Source organism: Pristiophorus japonicus, chromosome 7, assembly GCF_044704955.1.
Source record: "Pristiophorus japonicus isolate sPriJap1 chromosome 7, sPriJap1.hap1, whole genome shotgun sequence".
In the NCBI taxonomy this organism is placed as follows: Eukaryota; Metazoa; Chordata; class Chondrichthyes; family Pristiophoridae; genus Pristiophorus; species Pristiophorus japonicus.
In genome coordinates, this window is record NC_091983.1 from 160,333,687 (window position 1) to 160,352,742 (window position 19,056).

General features: G+C 45.7%; 1 protein-coding gene across 4 annotated transcripts in view; it reads right to left on the bottom strand.

Moving 5' to 3' along the window:
- The window catches only part of pex7 (peroxisomal biogenesis factor 7), a 248,511-nt gene that overhangs the window by 29,536 nt on the left and 199,919 nt on the right, over positions 1 to 19,056 (bottom strand). For 3 of the 4 annotated variants that reach the window (XM_070885466.1, XM_070885465.1, XM_070885467.1), the window contains one exon: positions 16,277 to 17,520. In XM_070885466.1, the coding sequence (XP_070741567.1) occupies positions 17,452 to 17,520 (69 nt within the window). In that variant the 3' untranslated portion in view covers positions 16,277 to 17,451. Of the gene's footprint in view, positions 1 to 16,276; positions 17,521 to 19,056 lie in introns of those variants that run through there. The other variant, XR_011593887.1, reaches the window with a different exon arrangement.

The window sequence follows — 19,056 nt, forward strand, 5'->3', positions numbered from 1 at the left end:
AGGTCAAAAAATTTAACGCTAACGCCCATTTCAGATCGCTCACAGTAACGCCCATTTTATAAAATGGAAAGTTAGGGTTTTGAAAATGAACGATAATCCGGTGATTTCAAAACTCATATTTACCGCCACCGCTGGAAATAACGCCCCTTTTTGGGCGATCTGCACAAAAGTGGAAAGGCTAGCCCATTAGCTGGTAAATGGCTTCTCAACAGACTGAACCATTTTGTGAAGAGGTGTGATATTGGTCTGCCAGTGATCTTATGAAAATTTGGTGGTGTTTATACAGGATTAAGTTTGAGAATATTTTTGCTATATACAAAGACAATACTAGCCAAAGTCAATAAACCTTAGTTTTGTAAATGCCAGACTCTTACTGCTATCTCAGTTGAAAATTGAGATAATCCACCATTGAAAAGTTTACAGTTTTTGAAGAGAAAGAGAATAGGGTCAACTAAGTTTCTTGCTTATGATCATGATTCAATGATCCCCGCTGGAACATACTGTCATGTATGTAACCATTATGCAACGGTAATCTTCATGTAACTGTAACCTTCATGCAACTCCTGTACACTATACTTATATCCTAGAAATGCACACCCTGACCACAGTGGGTGAACTTGTGGGAGACACTCCTCACCTGGGTTTCCAGGTATAAAAGGGGAGATCCCACCCAGGGTCAGACTCCTTGGTCCTGGGAATAAAGGTTAAGGTCACGTAGTGACCGTGTCTGCAGTACATGCCTCATGTGAGTTTGTAGTATGGTGCAGGAACACCACACATACATGTGCAGATATCAGGTCAGAACGGGTTCAAGATCAGCTATGATGTCCACATGGTCATAAAGACTGCCAAACTCACGAAGTTCAAACATGAAGAAAGACCATTTAGGTAAGGTATTGGAGGGTAACTCATGGAACTGAACTCCAGCAAGAGTCAGCATTTCAGGGGTGGAAGGGGATAATTTAAAACATTTTAAAGTTTAAAAAATTTGCTTCTCCTTACCAAATCTTCACTCTCCCATTCACTTTCTCTCCTATTTTCATTTTTATCATATAATTCAGCACAATCTATAAAATTCCACCATGGTTCCTCTAAAAGTAGTAATTTTAGAATATTTTTCTTCTGGCACCAACTATCCAAAAATTGGTCATCGTTTGCCTACAAACTTACTTCAAATTAGGGCATGGAGGGGAACTAAAACTCTCAACATTAGTGACATGTCTGAATCAATGAGACAGGGACAAATTTTGATACAAATTTCGAATGTTAAACTATTAAAGACAAATCCTGAGTTCCTCTGCTTTCTACCTCCAATCATGGCCATCCTGTGTCCTTTCAAAACCCCCCACCCCCCCCCACACCTGTCTTTTTCTCCACTGCTGAAGACACCCTGTTCCTAATAATTAGTACACTGGAGCTTAATCTACAAGTTCAAGATACAAATTAAAGCTACCTATAAAGAGCACATTGTCCATCCCCTGACCATGTTTGTTCTGAGTAACTGAGACTCTGCTCACATTTAGTTTCCTGGACTCCTTTGCCATCACGACTATGCTGCTCTGTCGGACTACACTCTATGCCTCAACTGCCGTGACTCTGCTCTACCACTAAATTTCGCCAAGTTTAAGGTAACAAGTTGTGGCCTACAGTGCCTATTTCCTGTCAGCTGCTGTTACCTGTTGGGCTTCAAGATTGTACTTGTGTAATACTGGCTTCTCAGCTTTACTCCGCTGCTGTGTTGGGTATTGTTACAGAGTCCTCCATGTCAGGGGCGCTCGGCACTAGGTTACCCTGTCAATGATTTGGTTTGCCAATCCCAATCGAGTATAATAAGACTTCATTGTAACATTAGCAGAATCAATCATATACACAGTATTCAAACAACAATTAACAGAATCAAGGTCGGTATTACCGAGTCTCTGGACAGCAGTGCAGCGTGGCAGGTCTTGTCCTAATCTGCTGTGTTTCGTTTTGTTCATGCTCTCATTTATACCCCTTTCCTTATGGTTCTGTTGTGCACATGTGCTCTTGCATCAGCCGAAACTCATTACGCCGGAGCCTGCTTGGCTCCATTCTGCCTAGCTTCAACCAGCAATTATCTTACACAGACTACTGTGTCCTTGTTTGCCGAGAATTAGGCACGACCTCCCTCTAATCAACTGTCAAAGCATGAAATTATATAAGTTGTTAACAGTTAAGTTGTTAAAAGTTAACGAGGTTAAGTCCATCGAAGACCATCTAAGAGTTAACGAGGTTAAGGCCATTTAACAGTGATTTAAGTTATTTCATCATATTTCAATGGTATAAAAATGTTACTTCATCATATTTCAATCTCCCACTTGAGGGAGAAGAACGTTTTCTGATACATCACTATTATCGTTCCCTTACTAAAGCTGCCATTTCATGTCTATCTACTTTCTTATTTAAGCATTTTATATTTCATGTTTTGATCTCCTTATCTGTGGAAGGACATCCTTGCCTTTAGAGGTGGTGCAACGAAGGTTCACTAGATTAATCACTGGGATGAGAGAGTTGTCCTATGAGGAGAGATTGAGTAGATTGGACCTATACTTTCTAGAGTTTAGAAGAATGAGAGACAGACAATGAGAAACATTGAAACAGACAAGATAGTGAGGGGTTAGACGCTGAGAGATTATTTCCCCTGGCTGGAGAACCTAGAAATAAGGGCCATAGTCTCAGGATAAGGGGTCAACTAATTAAGATTGAGATGAGGAGAAATGTCTTCACTCAGAGGGTGGTGAATCTTTGGAATTCTCTACCCCAGAGGGCTGTGGATGCTCAGTCATTGAGTATATTCAAGACGGAGATCGATTGATTTTTGAATATTAAGGGATTATGGGGATATTGCGGGATAGTTGAGGTACAAAATCAGCCATGATCTTATTGAATGGTGGAACGGGCTCGAAGGGCTGAATCCTGATCCGATTTTTTATGTTCTTACTTCTAAGCCAACAGACTAAAATGAGCAAAACCCCCAGTACCACAATTTGAGCAATAATTAAAGATTCAGATAACAACCGGTACCACGGATGCGGGCCTGCATTATATGCCATCTCCCACCATGAGTGTTTTCCTAGTTGTTGGATTTTTCGCTCAGCTGCCTCATTGTCCTGAACTGTGTCAAATTCCATTTTTATGCTGGCTTCTGGTCTTTACTCTGACTTCCTGCTGAGATGGTATTCTCTGCTAGACTGCCTATATTCCATTACCTGGCCTGCTCCTGCATTAGGTTAGCTCTGATCCATTTCTGCTGGTTCCCATCCTGCTCTGCATGCTGCTGCTATGCCGATGAACAAACTCTGCTTTGCTGCTATCCGTTTGCATCCCATGGCTGCCGACCCTCCTCCACTCCATTCGTCTTTCAGAACTTCTCCATTACTCTTCTTGGGACTGGATTGGACCGGCTCCTGCTTCCGATTTTGTGTTCTCCTCTCTACCCTGCAGCTGTTCCTCAGACCAGCTTCCCCATCTGCACTATTCTCTTCCTTTGAGCACCCCACCCTGTTCCATTTAACTCACCTCTCCCTTTAAATGCTCATTGCCTAGCTAAGCCCCACCTTGAGTTATCCTTCCCCCTGTCCTTCTCCAGCCTCTGCACTGAACAGCTAATCACCCTCTTGTAATTTCAATCTCCATCCAAGGTCCTCTTGCATCTTTCTCTTGCTATCACTGAACTACTGTCCCACCTTACTATTGCTTAACCTCTCCCTCCATAGAATCTCTTCTCGCCATCTTCACAACCCTTGACTGTACCACCTCCTGTGACCTCTCTACTCCTCTCAATCACACTCAAGGCCATCTTTGACCACTTCCTTGTATCCTTTATCATCCACATTCCCCTACCCCTTCCAACCCACTTACCTGTGCATCTGCCTCTGGAAAAAAAAACTCCACCCTGTCAAATACAAATGCACTTTCAAACTGCTAACTGCCTAGCCTTTGGCCTTCCATTCAACATCATACCTCTGCAGCAAATGATTTGCTCAACCACACTCTCACTGCAATCTTCAATGTCCATGTTCCCAGCAAAATCTTCACCGTCTCCCGCCCTGGTCATTTTCCTTAATGTGGGCCCCATCTTTTCTCAAGTCTAAGGATTGCAGATTTGCATGCATTAGTCAAACAACTGGTTTAGTCATCAGATCTGGCTGGTGGACATTAAATGACATCGGAACCTCATTCTCTTCCACCAAAACCACGCACAACTCTAGGATCATCCTGTAAAATAAAGATAACCCCCAGTTTCGTTTCACCACTACCAACTGTCTCCTCAAAGCCCCCTCCCCTCCCCCGTTCCCTCCATCCGCGCCTCTAGCAAGTGTGAGGAACCCATGGATATCTTTGAGTCTATCCATTCAGCTGCTTCCACTTGCCCAAGTGAAACTTCCCCTCAGGTCCCTCCCACCTTAGCACTGGTCTTTCTCCAGTTTCTCTCCGAGCTCATCTCCACCATGAGCCCAACCTCTTCTTTCTTGAGCCCATTCGCTTCCTGGCCCCTGCTAGATGACATTGCAAATGTTTCCCTCTCCCCAGGGTACCCTCTCCCTTTCAAAACTGCCATCACCCCACTCCTCAAGAAAACCCAATCATGACCACTCTGCTGTTGCAAACCATCACCCCACTGCCAACATTCCTTTTTCTCTGAGGTCCTTGAAGGTGTTGTCACCTCCCAATTCCATACCATCACTCCTGCAACTTTTTGTTTATATCTTTTCAAATAATTTTCCACCTCTCTACAGCACGAGAATGGTCCTAATCAAAGTCGCAAACAACATTCTCTGGGGCAGTGACCATGGTTTGTTATGTCTCCATGTACTCTCTGCAGCCCTTGACATGGTCAATCATACCATCCTCCTCAAACACCACTCCTCCATTGTCCAGCTTTTAAAAAATTCGTTCCGGGATCTGGGCATCGCTGGCAATGCCAGCATTTATTGCCCATCAGTAATTGCCTTTGAGAAGGTAAGCCTCCTTCTTGAACTGCTATAGTCCATGTGGCGAAGGTACTCCCGCAGTGCTGTTAAGGAGTGAGTTCCAGGATTTTGACCCAGCAACGATGAAGGAACAGCGATATATTTCCAAGTCAGGATGGCGTAGAACTTGGAGAGGAACTTACAGGTGATGCTGCTCCCATGCGTCTGCTGCCCTTGTCCTTCTTGGTGGTAGAGGTCATGGGTTTGGGAGGTGCTGCCAAAGAAGCTGTGGTGAGTTGCTGCAGTGCATCTTATAGATGGTCCACACTACAGCTACGGTGCATCGGTGCTGGAGGGAGTGAATGTTGATGGTGCTGGATGGGGTGCCAATCAAGCAGGCTGCTTTGTCCTGGATGGTGTTGAGCTTCTTGAGTGTTGTTGGAGCTGCACTCATCCAGGCAAGTGGAGAGTATTCCATCACACTTCTGACTTGTGCCTTGTAGACAGTGGAAAGGCTTTGGCAAGTCAGGAGGGGAGACACTCGCCGCAGAATACCCAGCCTCGGACCTGCTCTTGTTGCCACAGTATTTATGTGGCTGGTCCATAGTGACCCCCAGGATGTTGATGGTGGGGTATTCAGTGATGGTAATGCCGTTGAATATCATGGGGAGATGGTTAGATTATCGCTTGTTGGAGATGGCTATTGCCTAGCACTTGTGTGGCACGAATGAAACTTGCCACTTATCAGCCCAAGCCTGAATGTTGTTTAGGTCTTGCTGCTTGCGGGCATGGACTGCGTCATTTTCTGAAGAGTTGCGAATGGAAATGAACACAGTGCAATCATCAGCGAACTTCCCCACTTCTGACCTCATGGTGGAGGGAGGTCATTGACCAAAATTCTCTGGACTCTGGGGAGGTACCAGCGGATTGGAAAGCAGCTAATGTAACGCCTCTGTTTTAAAAAGGGGGCAGACAAAAGCAGGTAACTATAGGCCGGTTAGTTTAACATCTGTAGTGGGGAAAATGCTTGAAACTATCATTAAGGAAGAAATAGCGGGACATCTAGATAGGAATAGTGCAATCAAGCAGACGCAGCATGGATTCATGAAGGGGAAATCATGCTTAACTAATTTACTGGAATTCTTTGAGGATATAACGAGCATGGTGGATAGAGGTGTACCGATGGATGTGGTGTATTTAGATTTTCAAAAGGCATTCGATAAGGTGCCACACAAAAGGTTACTGCAGAAGATAAAGGTACGCGGAGTCAGAGGAAATTTATTAGCATGGATAGAGAATTGGCTGGCTAACAGAAAGCAGAGAGTCGGGATAAATGGGTCCTTTTCGGGTTGGAAATCGGTGGTTAGTGGTGTGCCACAGGGATCGGTGCTGGGACCACAACTGTTTACAATATACATAGATGACCTGGAAGAGGGGACGGTGTGTAGTGTAACAAAATTTGCAGATGACACAAAGATTAGTGGGAAAGCGGGTTGCGTAGAGGACACAGAAAGGCTGCAAAGAGATTTAGATAGGTTAAGCGAATGGGCTCAGGTTTGGCAGATGGAATACAATGTCGAAAAGTGTGAGGTCATCCACCTTGGGAAAAAAAAACAGTAAAAGGGAATATTATTTGAATGGGGAGAAATTACAACATGCTGCGGTGCAGAGGGACCTGGAGATCCTTGTGTATGAAACTCTTTTTGAGCTTATCTGTAAAACAAAAAACATTAAACCGTGCCACCCGCCCTGGATGACACAGCAGACATTTACAAGGCCCTTTTTTTCTTCCTTTTTTTTTGTGTTTTTTTTTTGTGTTTTTCTTTTTTTTTGTTTTTTTTTTTGGGCGCTAAAATCACATTTTTCCAAGTGCCCCCTATAAAAGGGGAGGGGGACACTAAAAGCACCGGCAATTAAAACAAATTAAACTTTAAAACGTAAAATCAAATTAAAATTTGGTTGCCGGGCGTGATGATGCACTCCAGTCCCTCCGGTGCCCACCTCTCGCGGAAGGCCGCGAGCGTACCGGTGGACACCGCGTGCTCCATCTCCAAGGACACCCTGGACCGGATGTAAGAGCGGAAGAGAGGCAGGCAGTCAGGTTGAACGACCCCCTCGACCGCCCGCTGCCTGGACCGGCTGATGGCACCCTTGGCCGTGCCTCCTTGTGTATGAAACTCTTTTGAGTTAACCTGCAAAACATAAAACATGTATCCGTGCCACCCGACCTGGATGACACACACAAGACATTTACAAGGCCCTTTTTTGTTTTTTTGGGGGTTTTTTTGTGTTTTTTTTTGGGCACTAAAATCAAATTTTTCCTTTTTTCCAGTGCCCCCTACAAAAGGAGAGGGGGACACTAAAAGCACCGGCAATTAAAACAAATTAAACTTTAAAACGTAAAATCAAATTAAAATTTGGTTGCCGGGCGTGATGATGCACTCCAGTCCCTCCGGTGCCCACCTCTCGCGGAAGGCCACGAGCGTACCGGTGGACACCGCGTGCTCCATCTCCAAGGACACCCTGGACCGGATGTAAGAGCGGAAGAGAGGCAGGCAGTCAGGTTGAACGACCCCCTCGACCGCCCGCTGCCTGGACCGGCTGATGGCACCCTTGGCCGTGCCTCCTCGTGTATGAATCCCAAAAAGTTAGTTTGCAGGTGCAGCAGGTAATCAGGAAGGCGAATGGAATGTTGGCCTTCATTGCGAGAGGGATGGAGTACAAAAGCAGGGAGGTCCTTCTGCAACTGTATAGGGTATTGGTGAGGCCGCACCTGGAGTACTACGTGCAGTTTTGGTCACCTTACTTAAGGAAGGATATACTAGCTTTGGAGGGGGTACAGAGACGATTCACTAGGCTGATTCCGGAGATGAGGGGGTTACCTTATGATGATAGATTGAGTAGACTGGGTCTTTACTCCTTGGAGTTCAGAAGGATGAGGGGTGATCTTATAGAAACATTTAAAATAATGAAAGGGATAGACAAGATAGAGGCAGAGAGGTTGTTTCCACTGGTCGGGGAGACTGGAACTAGGGGGCACAGCTTCAAAATACGGGGGAGCCAATTTAAAACAGAGTTGAGAAGGAATTTCTTCTCCCAGAGGGTTGTGAATCTGTGGAATTCTCTGCCCAAGGAATCAGTTGAGGCTAGCTCATTGAATGTATTCAAGGGAATTAAGGGTTACGGGGAGCGGGCGGGTAAGTGGAGCTGAGTCCACGGCCAGATCAGCCATGATCTTGTTGAATGGCGGAGCAGGCTCGAGGGGCTCGATGGCCTACTCTTGTTCCTAATTCTTATGTTTTTTTGAAGCAATTGAAGATGGTTGGGCCTCGAACACTGCCCTGAGGAACTCTGCAGCGTAGTCCTGGGGCTGGGATGATTGCCGTCCAATCATCACAACCATTTTCCTTTGTGTTAGGTATGACTCCAGTCAGTGGAGTTTTCCCCCTGATTCCCATTGATTTTAATTTTACAAGAGCTGCTTGATGCCACATTTGGTGAAATGCTGCCTTGATGTCAAGGGCAGTCACTCTCACCTCACCTTTGGAAATCAGCTCTTTTGTCCATGTTTGGACCAAGGCTGGAATGAGGTCTGGAGCTGAGTGGTCCTCGCAGAACCGTGGAACCGACTTTAACAGGCTCTCCATGTTCCTTTGAAAAATAGCTGCGGGCAATCGAATCCCAAACGGGCCTCTATTGTAGATGAACAGATCTTTGTGCGTATTGATAAAGGTGAGGCCTTTCAAAGATTCCGCCAGCTCCTGCGTCATGTAGGCCGAGGTCAGGTCCAACTTGGTGAACGTCTTTCCTCCTGCCAGGGTCGCAATTAGGTCGTCTGCCTTGGGTAGCAGGTACTGGTCCTGCAGCGAAAAACGGTTAATTGTTACTTTATAGTCCCCACAAATTCTGACTGTGCCATCGCCCTTGAGAACCGGAACAATCAGACTGGCCCACTCATTGAACTCCACCGGCGCGATGATGCCCTCTCGTTGCAGCCTGTCCAGCTCGATCTCCACTTTCTCTCGCATCATATGTGGCACCGCCCGTGCCTTATGATGGATGCGTCGTGTACCGGGAACCAAGTGGATCTGCACCTTCGCCCCCGAGAAACTTCCGAGAACCTGGGCACATGAGGCGTCGTTGATGGACGAGAGCGCTCAGATGTCGTCCCAGTTCCAGCGGATTTTCCCCAGCCAGCTTCTATCGAATAGTGTGGGGCCATCTCCTGGTACAATCCATAGTGGGAGTTCATGCACTGCTCCATTCATAGGAGACTTTTACTTCTGCGCTGCCAATTACAGAGATCAGCTCTTTGGTATAAGTTCTCAGCTTGGTATGAATGGGGCTGAGCTTAGGCCTGTTTGCCTTGTTGCACTACAGCCTGTTGAACTACAGCCTGTTGAAAGCCTTTTTGCTCATGATAGACTGACTCGCACCTGTGTCCAATTCCATGGATACTGGAATTCCATCCAGTTTGACTTTTAACATGATCGGTGGACATTTCGTGGTGAAGGTGTGTACTCCGTACACTTCTGCCTCCTCAGTTTGAGTCTCTAGTTTAGTTTGATCCACCATGAATCAATCTTCCTCTGCAATGTGGTGGTTTGCAGGGTTAGCAGCTCGTCTGCACATTCGCTGGAGGTGTCCCATTGTTCCACAGCCTTTGCACACATAGTGTTTGGAGCGGCATTGATAGGCTCGATGATCATCTCCACAGTGCCAACAGGTGTTAACTGCCTCGCATTAACGTTTGATGGCGGACTCTGGGTCATCTGAGGTAGTGCACCTGCTGGCGTGTACGTTCTGCCATATGCCTTCCTGCTTGAAAGCGACATTACTTTGTGTACAGTACTTGCCGAAACCTCTTTATGCTGCAAAATTTGTTTGGTGTTACCGCTGGTGGACAGAAATGACTGGGCTATCGTTATGGCTTTGCTCGGTGTTTCAACAGTCAATAGTTTGCGAAGGATAACCTCATGGCCAATGCCAAGCACAAAGAAGTTTCTTAGCATTTGCTCCAGGAATCCATTGAATTCACAATGTCCTGCAAGGCGCCTTAGTTCAGCGACGTAGCTCGCCACTTCTGGCCTTCAGTCCGTTGACATATGTAAAATCAATACCTTGCCATCAGAACGCTTTCCTTCGGATTTAGATGCTCCCGAACCAGAGTACACAGTTCTTCATACGATTTAGTTGTTGGTTTCACCGGAGCAAGAAGATTCTTCATGAGGCCATAGGTTGTTGCCCTGCAGACGGTGAGGAGGATCGCCCTTCGTTTGGCAGCGTTCTCATCCCCTTCCAGCTCGTTGGCCACGAAGTATTGGTCGAGTCACTCCACAAAGGCCTCCCAATCATCCCCTTCTGAGAATTTCTCCAGGATACCAACATGCATTTTCGCATGATGGTTCGTTATCTCGTCGCCAGTTGTTATGTTCATAATAAAGTAATGTAACTGAGTACTGTAGATGTGAGTACGTGTGACCTTAGTTCCTTTATTTTAATCCAGAGTGTCGGTACAGCATGGGAGGCCTGCTTATCTACAGTGCTCCCAAGGGATACTGGGATCCCTTGGGACTCCAAAAGGTACGCCCTCTGGTGGCGGTATGATACTGGTTAGGGTTGCATACATAACAGTTTCTTTTCCAGCCTCTGCATTGTTACCGCCAGAGTCCCCCAAGGATCTATCCTGGGGCCCCTTTCTTTGCTTCATCGACATGCTTCTCCTTGGCAAAATTATCCACAGAGATAGAGTAAGCTTCCACACAAGTGTTATTGATACAGTGCTACTTTTCCACCACTTCTCTTGAACACTTCACTGCCTCTGTCCTGTTAGATGACTTGCGCAACTTCCAGTCTTGCATGAATTGTAATTTCCTGCAGCTAATTATTAAGATTGAAGCCATCATCATTGGCCCTCGCACAAACTCTGTACTCTTGCTAATGACATCTTTCCCCCTCCTCGACTATTGTCTCAGGCTGAACCAGACTATTAACAACCTGTGCTGTATTCAATCCCGAGATGAGCATCTGACCCCATATCCTCTCAATTACGAAAACTGCCTACTTCCACCTCTGTAACATCATCCCCTCCCAATCCAAACTCTGAAACCCTCATCTATGCCTTTATCACCAAACTCAGCGATTCCAATGCTCTCCCGGTTGGCCTATCCTCTACCCTCTGTAAACTTAATTCAAAACTCTGCTATCTGTATTCTATCCTGCACCAAGCCCTGGTTACCTGTTTTTGCTGACCTACTTTGGCTCCCAGCCTCAAATTTAAAATTCTCATCCATCTGTTTAAATTCCTACGTAACCTCGTCCCTCCCTATCTCTGTAACCTCCTCCAAGCCCTCTATCCCTCCCTATTCATTCCCCCCACCCGACCCACAAAACATTTCATTTCTCTGACTCTAGCCTCTTGTACCATCACTTCCGACACCCCACCATTGGGCGCTAAGCCTTCACCTGCATAGGTCCTATGCCCTAAACTCCTTTCCCTCGTCATCTCATTGCTTAAAACCCTCCTTAAAACTCATCTCTTTCATCCTTCCTAATGTCCCATCCACCACATGCATTTCCCTCCACTACCGGCACACTGTGGCTGCTGTGTTCACCATCTACAAGATGCGCTGCAGCAAAGTATCAAGGCTTCTTCAAAGCACCTCCCAAACCCGCGACCTCCACCACCTAGGACAAGGGCAACAGGCACATGGGAGCACCACCACCTCCAACTTCCCTTCTGTTATGTATGTATGTAGACCTCACCCAAATGTAAGACTTGCCACTAGGGGGCACACCTGTGGGAGACCTAAGGGTTGCCTGTACACGCTGGGGCAAGCAGATATAAAAGGTGATTCACCATGCTGCTTCTTCACTCTGGAGTCTGAATAAAGAGACCAAGGTCACAACAGTTTGAACTTTGGATATAGTCCTGTGACTTTATTCTGAACATAAAAAATTGGCGACGAGTAACGGATCAAGAACTTTCATACGGTAATGGCTGCAGTTGGTATTTTTGAGAGATTTCTTGAGGGTGATGATTGGGAAACCTTCATTGAGCTTCTCGACCAGTACTTTGTGGCTAACGAATTGAACAAGGCTGAGACGGCGACCAAGCGCAGGGCGATTCTCCTCACCGTATGTGGGTCATCGGTATATGGCCTCCTTAAAAATTTGCTGGCACCGGTCAAACTAATGGAGCTGTGTACGCTGGCTAAGGAACACCTCAAGCCAAAGGAGAGCATTCTGATGGGCAGGTACCACTTTTCGCTTTTACACGCACCGTTGCTCCGAGGGCCAGAACATGGCGTGTTTTGTCGCTGACCTAAGACGCCGTGCGGGGCAGTGCGACTTTGCAGGATCCTTGGGGGAAATGTTGCGGGACTTTTTCGTGCTTGAAATTGGCCACGAGGTCATCCTTTGCAAACTGCTGTCTGCTGAATCCCTAGATCTGAGCAAGGCCATCACGATAGCCCAAGCCTTCATATCCACGAGCGATAACACGAAACAGATATCTTCACAGAATCAAAGCTCACCGGCAAGCACCGTGCACAAAATAATGTTTGCAGCAGGCAAAACGGCACAGGGCAGGGCCCACCCGATTGCAAAGGCCAGACCTAGACCTAGAGTGACTCAGAGTCCACTGTGGGGCGTGAATGAGTATCCATTAGCACCATGTTGGCGCTGCGGGGGCAGCCATAGAGCTCATCAATGTAGATTCAAGCCCTGTGTGCAAGGGCTGTGGAATAATGGGGCACCTCCAGCGAATGTGCAAACGATCTCTGACTCAACACGTGGCAGAGTCAGGAGAGGACGACCGATCCAGCGAGGATCACTATGAATAAGCAGGAGAGGCAACTAAACCTGAGGATGAAGAGGAAGTATATGGGATACATACCTTCACCACCAAAAGCCCTCCGATAATGTTAAAAGTTGAACTTAACGGCACTGCAGTCTCCATGGAACTAGACACGGGGACGAGTCAATCAGTTATGAGCCAGAAGGTTTTCGAGAGGTTGTGGGGTGATGAAGCACAGCGACCCAAGCTGATCCCGATTCAGGCAAAGCTGCGCACCAAGGAACTGATACCAGTTATTGGTAGTGCGGACATAAGAGTATTCCATGAGGGAGCAGTGCATGATTTATCACTGTGGATTGTTTCAAGTGATGGGCCAACGCTGCTTGGCAGGTGGATGGGGAAGATTCGATGGAACTGGGAAGACCTCTGCATACCTTCTCCGGCGAACGAGGCCTTCCCTTCTCAAAGGCCGAGCAAACCTCCACTCTCAGCTGAAGCAGGCATCGAAGTGCAGATCCATTCGCAGATCCCCAAGGCACAGGCCGCTCATCACAACCATGAGGAGGTAAAGTTCAACCGAACAGCGGTACAGGCGCGGTTACCCACCACCCGAAGCCGACGATCCCTTTGCGACGATGGAAAAGGCTCCAGGTCGAACATGCGGAGTGGGACTCCGGCCGAAACAATCCGAATGCGTCTTCTCGACGCCAGAGGCAAAATACCCGGGGAGGAAGATCACGGCAGTCGGCATCACTTACACGGACAAGAGGGCGCCCAGAGCACGGGACGAGAGTGCATGCAGGCCACGGGACGAGAGTGCATCCAAACCACGGAAGGTCGCCGCAATGGAATGGAGGAATGTGTCGCCCAGCAAGGAAGATGACTGGGTTTGGGGCAAAGCTAAAGGAGTGGCCGCGGTGAAGGCCAGGAACCCACTATGCTCCAATAAATTGTGTGCACCATATAACCCTTGCGAGTGATCTTTCACGGTCAATGATGTACCATTGTATGGGGTTGGGGGTACCTAACAACAAGCCAAAGTAGCGGGCGAACAACAACCAGTTTTATTTGTATCTAACAAAGTATTCGTAGCAAGTGAGATGTGACCGCACGGGGCCGGGAGTGTTGTGCAGCAAGCAAAAGTAGCGGGCGAGCCCCAAACGATTGAACATGTATCAAATAAGTTAAACAAAGCAGCAGCCTGTGTTCACGGGACTAAAGAGACGTGCCAAAGAGTGTCCCAATATGTGCTCAAGTCAGACAAGCTGCTCATCCCACAAGCTTGGGAGAGCAGAGGCACCATTATCGATGCGTTGTTTCGAGAATGTCCAACACGCTGCACATGATCCACTACTGGCCAGGCACTGAGAGCGGCACTAATGCTCTCAGTTGGCCACCGTTGCCCACCACCGGGTGGAAACGGCGCAGCCTGCTGACCCACTCGCAGTCGTGGAAGTGCTAGAAAATGAGGGGTCAACCGTAACGTCCCCCCAGCTTAGGACCTGGACCATTCAGGGTCCCACGTTACCGCCTGCCAAAGGTGAACTGCTAGACGGGATGTGGCAACCTATCTGTCGCAGAGACGATAGACCCATCCCAACGTTACAAAGCAAGGCAGGGCGACTACACAAAGTCCGTGGTCCGGGGCCCCCATACTACGGCCCAAAGTCCATGGGGACCACTAGGCCTCCCGCCACTACCGAAAGTCTCAAGGCCATTACGGCCATCCTGGGCTTGCCAGACCTCAGGATCAGTGACAACAGCCCAGAGCAGGTAGCCCAAATCACTAAACCTAGCACTACGCGTGTCACGGTAGACTCCCTACAGACTCGGCTATCCTAGGTGCTACGCAGTCACCAGACAGAATCACTCAGAACAGAGCCTTCTGTATGCCATCAGCAGAGAATGCACCATAATTGCACGGCCCCTCCACGTGACATCAGAATAAGTGATGTAGACCATGTTCAGGGCCCCAGTTGGGCCACTGGCACCGCATTAGTCAAGGGGGGGAATGGAGTGTATGTGATGAAAACGGAGTGTTTGATTGTGAAACCATGTACCGGGCTAACGAGTAAAGCATTTGGACAAGACCAAACTGCGAACTACAGATAACCAGGAACCACTGTGAAAGGCCCTGGCCCCCAGCGACCCACTAACACGATCAACTTCACCGTCAACCACGAGGGTGAACCCACCATGTCAGGACTTCAACCCAGGCGATCGACCCGGGGTGCCAGGTCGCTTCAACTTGCAAATAATTTGCACAATAAGATTTTGGGGGGAGTGATGTTATGTATGTATGTAGACCGTACCCAAATGTAAGACTTGCCACTAGGGGGCACACTTGTGGGAGACCTAAGGTTCACCTGTGCACCCTGGGGCAAGCAGGTATAAAAGGTTATTCACCATGCTGCTTCCTCACTCTTGAGTCTGAATAAAGAGACCAAGGTCACAACAGTTTGAGTTTTCGATATAGTCCTGTAAATTTATTCTGAACATAACACCTTCCAAGTCTCTCACCGTTCTGACTTGTAAATAAGTCGCCGTTCCTGCATCGTCACTGGGTCAAAATCCTGGAACTCCCTCCCTAACAGCACTATGGGAGTACCTTCACCACACGGACTGCAGCTGTTCAAGGCGACAGCTCACCACTGCCTTCTCAAGGGCAATTAGGAATGGGACATAAATGCTGGCATTGCCAGCCATGCCCACATCCAATGAACGAATAAAAAAAGATTTTGCTGCCAAATTAACGGCATGTTTAATACCCACACCATTATTAATATGTAAATCGTCCAGCAACATGTGGCAAGGAACAGAATCCCTGTGAATTGCGAATCGCCAAAAGTTGCTGGATGAATTGCGCTGCTCTGCCGTTTGAATCGTGAAAATGGCAGCTCGCCCTCAAACTTCCCATGAGTTTCAAGAAATTGTTGTATTTGCAGATTACTTGCCAATTAAACTCACCACAGAAAGTTAGGGCTAGTACTTAACAGTGTAAGCATCTTTATAATAAGATTTATGTTCCTGCAAAGCCAATCAACCTTCCACACCCAGAATGTGAACAATTGAAACTGTGGAGTCTCATTCCTGCAGGCAGTAAATTGTTTAGAGATTTAAAAAAATTTTAATTTCTTGATTTTTTTCCACCTTTTTCTTTGGCTCTTTTCTCTCTCTCAACGCAATCTTTCTTTCCCTCTTTCTGTACCTGATTTAACTCTAATTTACCCTATTTCCTTTTCCTTCATTCCTCTTTTTCTTTATCCTCAAATTTCATTGGTCAAGGAGATAGATTATTGGTCCTGTCATTCACCAAGGGAACATTTTTGAGCTGAAGGGTGAGGGAAAACATCTAACGAATGGGGCATGCTGCAAGATGTCCAGCTCCAGCAAAATCTGGGCCAATATCTCCTTCTTTGGCTAAACATATTTTTTTTAAATTACACCTCGGAGGCACCTTGAGACGTTTTTCTATGTGAAAGGCACTATATAAATGCAAATTGTTGTTGACGACAAGATATCCAAGGGCAAGTTAATCTGAAAATTTAAGTTACTTTAGAATATTTATTAAAACATATATACACTTCATGTCATGACAAACAATCTAAATATTCTGAAAAATGAAAAGCTCTTTTTGCAGAGTTCAAATTAACATGATTTTGTTTGAACATAGAGAAAAGGTATTCATAAAATCCCAAATTATAATAATTCCCTGTCTATTCCAGTAAATAAATACTTAATTTTACTATATAAAGAACAGAGAACTTTTTCCAACAAGTTAAACCAAGTCTGCCTGGTTTAGTGGGCATTCAAAGAAGAAAATTTCCCCCTCAGCCAAAACAGAGTAACTGGTCATCCATTTCACAAATTGGTTCAGCTCCAACTTCAAAGACACACTCCATTCCACCAGAATGAAATTTTTCGATTTCCCACACCCGAGTATAAATAATACATCGTAGTATCAATTTGTGGCAAAGTTTTATCTTATGGCCCCTTGCCCATCAGAAACAAGATTGAATCTGCTCAAACTCATTTCAGATCCTTATAGTCAGGAGAGAGGGGACTCTCATCACAATAGTCTGGACCAGGTTCCAGAGGTGCCAAAGCCAATGTCTAGCCCACTGTGGCATCCAGTCCCCACAAAACAAGAGAAAGATAAATATGGTTTGAGCAGATCCTCCTCATTGATCCAAACACGGGGTGAACCATATGACCTGAACAGCTTCTTGTATTCAAACTTATTTCCTCAACTGTAGTCTAACTGGCCCATAGTTTCCAACCTTTTCAATGGTTAGGCACTAATAGTCATAATAAATTCACATAAGAAATAGTTATAAAATAAATAAATACATCAATATTGAATTTCATCCACCACTTTCTCAAATACCTTGTAATGTGAACAGATAAAATAGAATTGTGCAGTCCCCACTTCTCAATATTTATATTTACGGTAATTAAACTACAAGATATTAAAATACAAAAACTCAATCATTCTTCCATTTCAAGTGCAAGCCGACACATGCAAAACACTTCAAACTCTACATTCAGTTGAATATATAATATTAATTAAATTGGTGAAGAGCTTTACAAATTCACTGAATATAATAGTTTACTTTGTATGGGTTCCAAAATGTTGCATATATACACAAATGAATCAAACAGTAATCTTGAACACTTTTCTCAGGACATGATGTTCTAAATCTTCCAGTGATGCCAATTTTAATGACTAACTGTAAGGCAAGCCGGAGTATAGACCTTCACTGTCTCATCCCAGGCACAGTCTGCAACCTGTAATGAAAGCATGACAGAAGCCCTGAGTTAGCAGTTTTCGCACACATACCAAATCAGACTACGAAGATGGCAACGAAAATTGAATATTGGGATGGTTATAACATCAAATTAATAAGTGAAATTGCATTAGCGTTTGGGATGCTGATGGAAAATTAAACAAAAGAAATCTTCCATTTAGCCAGTCAGCACATTTTGACCTCAATCCTTCATGTTGCCATGTAAAATGCACTCTACTGGATTAGCATATCAGTTAAAAAACAAAACTAAGCATGCCCAAAACTGGTTGCACACTGCATTACAATATATAGGTTCTACACATTGAATCAAAAAATCTGGCTACCTTTAAAAGAAAAGATACAATAGAGTAAAAATGTTTAACGGGGGAAAGCCAATTTCAGTCGGATCTGGTGGCCCGGGTAAACTGGAATCAAAAATTGACAGGCAAAACTGTAGTGGAACAATGGGCTCTGCCTGTAAAGAGGAAATAGTTCGGGTACAGTCAGGGTACATTCCCACGAGGAGGAAAAGTAGGATAATTAAAGTCAGAGCTCCCAGGGTGACGAAATAGATAGAGAACATGATGAAGCAGAAAAAGAGCACGTATGACAGATGTCAGGTTGCAAATACATCTGAAAATCAGGCTATATATAGAAAGGTCAGAGGAGAAGTGAAAAAGAAAATAAGAGGGGCAAAGAGAGGTTATGAGAATAGAATGGCAGGCAAAATAAAAGGTCATCTAAAAGTCTTCTATAGGCATATAAATAGTAATCGGGTAGAAAAAGGAGGGGTGGAGCTGATTAGGGACCAAAAAGGAGATCTATGCATGGAGGCAGAGGGTATGGCTCAGGTAATAAATGAGTACTTTGCATCAGTCTTCACCAAGGAAGACGATGCTGCCATAGATATATTGAAGGAGGTGGTAGTGGAGACACTTGATAGGATAAAAATTGATAGAGTATTAGAAAGGCTGGCTGTACTTAAAGTAGATAAATCACCAGGAGCGGATAGGAGGCATTCTAGGATGCTGAGGGAATCGAGGGCGGAAATCGCAGAGGTACTGGGCATAATATGCCAATCCTCCATAGATACGGGGGTGGTGCCTGAGGACTGGAGAATTGCAAATGTTACACCATTGTTCAAAAAAGGGTGTAAAGATAAACCCAGCAACTACAGGCCAGTCAGTTTAACCTCGGTAGTGGGGAAGCTTTTAGAAACAGTAATCAAGGACACAATTAACAGTCACTTGGATAGGGTGGATTAATTAAGGAAAGCCAGCACGGATTTGTTAAAGGCAAATCGTTTTTTTACCAACTTGATCGAGTTTTTTGATGAGGTATCAGAGAGAGTTGATGAGGGTAATGCAGTTAACGTAGTGTACATGGATTTCCAAAAGGCGTTCGACAAAGTTCCACACAATAGGCTTACCAGCAAAATTAAAGTCCATGGAATAAAAGGGACAGTGGCAGCCTGGATACGAAATTGGCTTAGTGACAGAAAACAGGCGAACGGTTGTTTTTTGAACTGGAGGAAGGT